This window comes from Leptonychotes weddellii, chromosome 6 (assembly GCF_054177405.1).
Source record: "Leptonychotes weddellii isolate Sample4059 chromosome 6, ASM5417740v2, whole genome shotgun sequence".
Classification (NCBI taxonomy): Eukaryota; Metazoa; Chordata; class Mammalia; order Carnivora; family Phocidae; genus Leptonychotes; species Leptonychotes weddellii.
In genome coordinates, this window is record NC_138374.1 from 86,556,826 (window position 1) to 86,565,563 (window position 8,738).

Below are 8,738 nucleotides of genomic sequence, written 5' to 3' on the forward strand. Positions count from 1 at the left end.
AATTCTTGAAGGTTTTAAGTGGCCTCAAAGTTTGGCCTTTGTCTTTCTGCCAGTTGAAAGAGTAGTGTCCTGTGATGTCACTCCCTCAATGGCAAGTTAAAATAATTACCTGGCATCGAGTAGCCTTATGGTGGAAATATACACAGTGTGTGTATAAAGAATGAAGTAATTCCTCCTCAGACCTGCTAAGTTTTTTACTGTTCTCCTAATCTTCAAGGAAAAAGTACAGTTACATCATGGTTCTTGACATGGTTGTTTCACTTGCCCCGTAGGTTATAACTCGAAATGAACTCATGCTGGAAGAGACCAGAAACACCATCACGGTGCCAGCCTCTTTCATGTTGAGAATGTTGGCTTCGCTGAACCATATCCGAGCTGGTAAGAACTGTCAGTGTATTATTAACACCATTATTACATCATGTTATTTCAGGTCTGCTTTAAAGTGATTTGTACAATTTCTTTTAACCATAAAATGAAGGCAACGTAACTTCTGAGCTAGGAGTTCTGTGAACTCTTGATCTTAGTACAGTAACTTATTTCCTCACGAACCAAATGTATTGAAAAATGTCAGAATGAAAAGACAAAGTCACTTGAAAACTTTTATCAGCTGTGTTTCTCAGTGTGGAGGATCATACCGTAATCCTTAAGATCTGTTAGAGTAAGTACCCTTTAGTGGTAGACGTGGTCAAAATTAACCCTAGCCCAGACAAAAATAAATGTAACATGCTACTGCAAGGGTTGAAACACATAACCTCAGTAATTTTTTTTTATATATTTTTTTTGTTTTCACTGATACACTATGAGGTTTGGTGCCAAAGAAACACAAAATGTAAATATTATAACTAATATTCAAGAAGGAAGTGAATAATCTGTTTGTAATAATAGAAGAGATCCAGTATCCATTATAAACAAAATACATTTATCAAACAAAAGAGTATTTGTTGTTCTTCACTGATTTCATAAATTTCTTCATATGTTGGATATTATCTATTATTTAATAGTAACAACCACCACCATTTCTAGAGTATCTATAATGTATCAGGGACCATACCTGTCATTTCACAAATTTTTCCTAATTAGCTCCAAACCTTTACAACTTTGGTTATTTGTAATAACTTGCCCCAGGTCACACAACTGATGAATGGTAAAGCCTGAATGTGAAACTGGCTTCCAAGCCCTTACTTCCCTTTGACCTTGGAAAGTTCACTTGCAGGAATACATTTAGATCATGAATATGACATGCAGTCCACTGGGTGATCTCAGCTCAAACTGCTTTTCAGGCTCATTCCCAGCATTCTCTCCTTCTCTGTCCACTCTGTCCCTCTTTGACTTGGGGGACACATCAAAGTCTTTTCTACCTCAGGATCTTTATCACCGTGCTACCCCCCTCCCATCCTCACTCTTTGTTAGGATACCTTCTACTTATCGTCAGGTCTCTGTCGGCCGTGGATTAAATATCACTTCCTCAGAGAGAGGAATGGAGAGAAAGTGTACCAGGCAAAGTAAAGGGTAGGTAGCAATTTTCAAAGTCCTGGAGGGGAGAGTGTGGAGCACATCTAAAGAATTGAAAGAAGCCCATAGGAGGTGGGGAGAAAATATTCAAATTGTTAATATTAACTACTACCAGGAAAGAATGGAAATTTCAAATGGAATTTAAACAGAAAAGGTTAGTAGTCCAACAAAATATTTTTGCAGTAGCTTTTGGGTTCCCGTATTATTAATCACTGTAACACTTTCGATCCATTTTCTTCAGTAACAGTGAGTAACCCTTAAAATTCATCCATTTAGATTTCAGATTTGAGGGGAGGCAGCATTTTCTAGAACAAGAAAAACATTTGCTGATTAGGATTCCTAAAACTCACTTGTTCTTGTAAAGAGCTTATCTGGCGAATGGCTCTTCCCGAGTTTTTCTATTGAAAACCATTCTTCTCTCGTTTATGCCGCGTCTGTTTTATACAGCTGCCGATGTAGCAGTTTGTTAGCTCATGGCTACTCCCCTCCTCCTTTGGTTTTAGCATTAGATAAGGTAAGTTTTATAGCATGAAGATTCCCTTTCTTCCAGTCCTTTTTGCTGTCAACCAAAAAGACGTAATTTCTAATTGGTTTAGTCAACTTAACTCACCCTCTTGCTTCTCTTATGTAAAAGACTGGAGAGAAAAAGTACCCGAGAGTTGCTTTTATCTTTAAGATACCCAGTTATTTGATGAGTCAGTTATCCACCCCTGTCCTCTCCTTCTCTCCTGGTCTCCAGTATTCCAAGTATGATCACGTGTGCACAGTCGAGGAGAGTTAGTAACGGACTGTGATCCTGCAGGCGCAGGCTAGCCACGGAATAGTCCAGCCCCTCCATTACTCCACAAGGCTTCCTGGGAAGTCCAGGGAATAGATTTGGGGCGGCGCCTTCCTGGTAGAGCTGTGATTTTTAATGAAGGCTGCACTACAGATCCTCTGTCGGGCTTTTTCAGCTGCAAACACTTGGGTCCTACCCCCTGAAGATTTTCACTCATTTTATCTAAATAGGGCTTGAGCTTTTGCATTTTCCAAAAAGCAACCAAAGTCATTCTCATGAATACTTCACTAAAGACTATGGTGTCTAAATGTGGTGTCTCTCTCGATGGGATGGGGGCCCCCAAATGTGGGATGAAGCAGATTGGGTGGAAGCCGGTGGCACGGGCAGTGAAAGTATCCACCTGAGGCAGAACAAAGGAGCTAGAAGTTTATCGAATCCACTGCCCAGCAGTGGCTCAGGAAAGCAGAGGACAGGCTGTCTGCCACGAGGCCGAGGGTGGGGGCTGTTTCTAAAGGGGGAAGATGAAGGGGCATGGCTACGTGTGGAGTTTTCCCTTTTTTGCTAACTGTGCCTGGTTGTAACTAACCCATTGGTTAGTTAGGGCCTATGGCTTTTTCGAGGTGGGTCTCCTGATGTAGAAGCGACTCTTATTTTCAGTTTTCATTTAAAAGAAGAGTGTTTCTCAGACCTCCTCGGTCTGTAACTGCCAACCAGAGATTGGTGTCAGCATTGAGCTGCTTTGCAGTTCTGCCTCAGAGGTGTAGCACTTCATGAACAAAAGATTGCATTTAATTTATTCTTAGAAACTGGGTTTCCATTCTGAGAGAGAGGACTGTGCAGCAATTGGTTGAGATGGGTTTGAGAAAAGAACAATTATTCTGCCCTCTTCCTCATTCTGGAAGCCACTGTCCGTTATTCACTGACCTGTATTAGACACTCTTGGCCCTCACTTGTCTCCTTATGGCTTGCTTTGGACTCTGCAGAATCCTTTTTTTTTTTTTTTAAGATTTTATTTATTTATTTGACACAGAGAGAGATAGCGAGAGAGGGAACACAAGCAGGGGGAGTGGGAGAGGGAGAAGCAGGCTTCCTGCCGAGCAGGGAGCCCGATGCGGGACTCAATCCCAGGATCCCTGGGACCATGACCTGAGCTGAAGGCAGATACTTAACCACTGAGCCACCCAGGCGCCCCTGGACTCTGCAGAATCCTAATGTCTACCCTAAACTCCCTGATTTAAAGGCTGAGACAATTCTTGTTAACCCTCCATTTCCCCATCTTCATTCATAGTGTGACAAAAGGAATTTGGATAAGAACCCTACACACTTTGAAAGAAATAGTGTGACCTGCTTCCTCATGCTTCCGACGTGACAGGAATAGGTTTGTTGAATTAGTCAGTCATATCCAGGATTCCCATTCATGGTAATCTACTTAAGCTGATAGCAACCTCATGTTTTATTCTCTCATGAAAGTATATCACACAATAAAAAGAGTGTCATCTCTTTTATATTAACATTCGTTAGGTAGCCTTTTATTGATCAGCGATTCTTCCACTGTGTTTAGATTCCTTGGTGATATATGAAGGTCTATCCAAATCTTGTTTTTGTTCACTTATTTTGCAAATGTGTATTGAACACTTATGTAATAATGATGATAGCTAAAATTTGTATAATTTAGGTTGTAAATCATATACACATACATCATCTCATTAGTTTGGCTTTGAAATGGAGTCTGCACAGAGGGGATTTAGTCCAGTTCAGTTGGACAATAAATATATAGTCTCTTCTGTCTACTGCTCTTGGTATTATTGACTTAAGATCCAGTGAGAGAGTTTAAGCCTCTGTAGGTAATCAAATTTCAGGATTCAGTCTTCTCGCAGTTGACAGTGGGGCTCAGCCCTCCCCCCATGTTTAACCTTTGTATTTTCCACGTTGCCTTGGGCAAATGCTTCTTGGCCGAATGGGCTTCATCCTCATCCTTTTATACTGTTGCCTTCTCTACATACCCTAATGTGACATACCTGATCTCAGTAAAACTTCTATGCGTTTATTTCATAAACCGTCCCTGAACATCCTGTACGAGGCTCTGAGGATATAAGATAAAAAGAAAAAACTCCTACCCTCGCAGGAGCTCAAAAAGCCCTTGAGGTCTGGTCTGTAAGAAGACACGCAAATAAATGTCCCTGCAGTTAGGATCTTCGTTGCACAATAGACACAGAGAGTCTAGAGTGTAGAGGAAGGAGTTCATCATTCTGCAGGTTGGATGTTTGAAAAAGTCTGGGAAACATTTCACAAAGGGGATAATAGTTGTATTGAGATGAGTAAGCAGAACCTTTATAGCTGGAAAACTGGGCGAGTGTCCCAAGCAGAGGAACAGCAAGGATAAATCGTGAAAGCTGGAGAGAGCATGCCGTGTTCACTCACCAGTTTATAGTTATATTTTCACTTGAGTGGTTAATCTAGATAAGCTCCTTGAGGGCAGAGACCACGTGTCTGTTTTGGCCACCGTTCTTAGCACAACGCCTGGAACATAGCAGATATTTAAAAAATCTTTAAACACACAGATCCTCAAGAATGGTCCCCAGGTTCCCCCACAGCCTCCCCTCAGTCTTTCTGGTGGCATGATACGCCTCCTTAGGCTCCTGGACTCCAAGGAACACGGCTTGAAAACCACTGCAGTAGACCATGATATATCAAGATCCCTAGGGTTTTTCTTTTTAGTTTTTATAGGTTTAGAATTACATGCATATTCAAAGTTACAGTGCTCTGTTTCCTTTACTTGTTTTTTATTTGTTTTTAGCGGCAAAAACTAACTTATCTACACACAGAAGTGAACTGATTTTTACATGATGATGTGTTGGGCTGTATACATTTTAATCAGTTTTAACTAAAAGGTATTGAAAGTTCTTTCAATTATAATACTAAAAGCATTTCTTCTTGTGGGTGTCATATATGTTTTGCAGACCGGTTGGAGGGTGACAGATCAGAAGGCTCTGGTCAGGAGAATGAAAATGAGGATGAGGAATAACCAACTGTTATTGGCAAGCACTTAGATGTTCTGAAATTTGTAGAAGACATTTATTCTATTTTTTTCTTTACAGAGCTTTAGTGCAATTTTAAGGTTATGGTGTTTTTGGAGTTTTCCCTTTTTTCGGGATAACGTAACATTGGTTTGGAATGATTGTGTGCATGAATTTGGAAGAGTGTGTAAAACAAAACTAGCAAAATGTTTAAAAAACTTTTTGCCATGTGTGAGGAGTGCTAGAAAATGCAAAGTGCAATATTTTCCCTAACCTTCAGATATGAGAGCTTGGATCAATGTGGAAGAGTAATTTTCATTATAGTGAAAATGTTGGTTCAAATAAATTTCTACACTTGCCATTTGCATGTTTGTTGCTTTCTAATTAAAGAAGTTGGTTGTTTTAAGATATCCTGAATATGACTTTTTATTTCATGCTTTACTACCTTCACCCACGTTTTCTGGTCTTCTCGGTAACATAAGGCTCTTTCTCTATTTTCTAGACTTGATAACCTTTTCTGTTTTGGCTTCTGTGTGATAGAATCACATAGAGGAGCTTTTTTTCATTTCTCTTTACACAGCATGTTATCTTCACTTCCAGTCACCGTCTGTCACGATTAGCGGTACCTCTCTACCCAAGTACAGGGGTCTGGCTTCCAGCAGTAAGCACAGAGCATTGCGGCTAGCTCCCATGATGGAGCTCTGGAAGCTCTGGCTTCCGGTCTTCCCCTCTCTAACTTCTAGATTTCAACTGAAAGCTGTTGACCATCCAGTCTTAGGATTCCGGGTCTTCCTTTACTCTAGTGTCCGACTCCACCCAGGCCTGTAGCTTGGGGGTTCGGAGCTGAAATGCTCCTGTAGACTTAACCCTGCCATCATCCTCCCTCCCCTCTCCCAAAGTGCCGTGCTTTTCTCCAGCTGGGCCGTGCAGGACTCATGGGGGGGCCAGCGTGGAGAGCTGGCACCGCCCCTTCCCACAGGCTGGCTGCAAGGCCAGGAACACCTGCTACTGAGAGAAGGCAGATTGGCTTTTTGGATAGAGGGCAAAGAACTCTTCTGTTGGCTCAGTAACTTCAGTTGGACTTCAGAATCTGGCTCTCACCCTAGACAGGGCACATATGTTTTCACATTAGGAAATGTGGTAAATGGTCAAAGGGAAAAGGAAGGTGGGTGGGGCAGAGGCTACTGGAGGGCTCAGTGGGGTCAAGGAGCTTTAGCCAAACAGGGCCACTGCATGACTTCTGGAAAGTACCAGGGTCTTAGTTTCTGGTTACCAATGAGTTATGGGATCTGCTTAAGCCATGTGACTTCTCTGGGCTTGTTTCCTCCTCTCTACAGTGCGGGTAATCCTATTTGTACCACCTGTGTCCTGGGGCTGTGTTAGGACCCCACGAAGCCACGGAGTTTGAAGGGCTTCACGGAACAACTGAAATGACCACTGGAAGCGCACAGGACGTACGTCATTTCTTGCCCTGTAATAAAACAGTAACGGAGATGCTGTAGGGAGATGCTGGAAGGCGAGTGGGGCAGAGGCTACTGGAGGGCTCAGCGAGGTCAAGGAGTAGTAGCTCTTTGGCTAGAAGAGCCCAGAAGAAAATCAAAATTGTACTGTCCGCTCTGGCACAGGACGTCGGTAGTAGGGGGGCCTGGGGGGGCGGGCAGAGGGTACATGCGAACTCTGACCTTTCTGCTCCGTTTTGCTGGGAACCTTAAAACTTACTTTTTTTTTTTTTTTTAATTTAATGGTATTTGTCAAAGGAGTTAGGTCCCCTGCTGTTAATTTTGCAGAGTGTGGGTACTGTGTGTTAAAAAGGAGCGGGCAGGCCAGACAAGCAGTCAAGGAGGCAGCAAAGAGAAAACATTCTAGAGGCAGCGTTGACACTTCCCAACTCCCTGTATGTTGGGGAGGCCCCAGCCGGTCCCACAGCTGGACCCTGGGGCTCAGCTGCAGCTTGGACCCAGGATTATGATCTCAGTGGTGGCAGGTGAGGTGGTCAGGTAAAGGTGGTAGGTTTTGTGCCTGGAGGTTGCTGAGTTTCACTGGCAACCTGCCCCCCACCCTTTGCCTCTGGTTATGGGACAGACATCTAGAGAGTGGGTTGGTGTTCATTAAGCCTCCTTTATTTTTTTTTTTTTAAAGATTTTTTATTTATTTATTTGAGACAGAGAGAATGAGATACAGAGAGCATGAGAGGGAGGAGGGTCAGAGGGAGAAGCAGACTCCCTGCCGAGCAGGGAGCCCGATGTGGGACTCGATCCCAGGACTCCAGGATCATGACCTGAGCCGAAGGCAGTCGCTTAACCAACTGAGCCACCCAGGCGCCCCTTAAGATTTTTTTTATTTGAGAGAGTATGAGCCAGGGGAGAAACAGCAGGCCCCACCCCCCGCCCCACCCCCATTTAAACCTCCTTTAAAAACCTTGGGTTAGGAGGTGCCTGGCTGGCTTAGGCGGTAACCGCAGGTGACTCTGATCTTGGGGTTGTGAGTTTGAGCCCATGTTGCATGTAGAGATTTCTTGAAAATCTTTAAAAAATAGGGTGCCTGGGTGGTTCAGTGGGTTAAGCGTCTGCCTTTGGCTCAGATCACAATCTCAGGGTCCTGGGATTGAGCCCCATGTTGGGCTCCCTGCTCAGGGGAGAGCCTGCTTCTCCCTCTCCCCCCTGCTCATGTTCTCTCTCTCGCTCTCTCAAATACATAAGTAAAATCTTTAAAAAAAAAAATCTTAAATAAAAATGAGAGTGTTCTGTATTTCTGGGTCATGCTAAGTCATTTAATAACAGTCTCTGAATTTAATTGTCTTCGAGGAATTTATGAACAGCACATGGATGGATGTACTGAGGTGAGCGTGGTGTGGACATCGCCACCTCCCAGTTCTACATCCATCAGCTCCTTCCTGCTCTGTCTCCTCCCCTTGTAAGCCTACCGGAAGGGAGGCTGCACTCGAGGATGTGGCTGCACACAGTGGGTCAAGGGGGACACATTCAGAAAGTCCACAGCCCAAGTACAAATCCACAATTTCCACAGCTATACATGTACCAAAACAGATATTTAATCAGGTAGACAAAACTATTCTAAATATATTTTACTCATTTATTAATATTATGATTTATAATAATCCTAAGCATTTTTCTTATCTTAAAAAAAAAACCATCCAAAAACTTCAAGTGAAATATATTTCAGGATTAGCTTGCTTTTGTTTTGCTTTGAAGGTTTTTAACAACTTCTGCATCCAGGGGTCCGTTATCAGAACACAGCCCAGAACTCCTGTCTCTTAGCGTATCCACACCAGAGTGACAGACCTGCTTCCCACCAAACAGGCTCGCTCCGCAGCATTCGGGGTGGCCATGCTTGCCCAGGCCCGTGATCCCCGTGGGGCTGTCTTTTCATCCAGGAGGGGCTCACTTACCTGTGACATGGGATATTTCAAAATG

The 8,738-nt window shown here is 43.2% G+C and overlaps 1 protein-coding gene across 7 annotated transcripts in view; it reads left to right on the forward strand.

Moving 5' to 3' along the window:
• The window catches only part of DCAF6 (DDB1 and CUL4 associated factor 6), a 102,440-nt gene extending 96,725 nt beyond the window's left edge, over nt 1-5,715 (forward strand). For 6 of the 7 annotated variants that reach the window (XM_081824541.1, XM_081824542.1, XM_081824543.1 and 3 more), the window contains 2 exons: nt 273-378; nt 5,251-5,715. In XM_081824541.1, the coding sequence (XP_081680667.1) occupies nt 273-378; nt 5,251-5,315 (171 nt within the window). In that variant the 3' untranslated portion in view covers nt 5,316-5,715. Of the gene's footprint in view, nt 1-272; nt 379-3,578; nt 3,599-5,250 lie in introns of those variants that run through there. The other variant, XM_081824540.1, reaches the window with a different exon arrangement.
• Nucleotides 5,716-8,738: the final 3,023 nt, after the last annotated feature.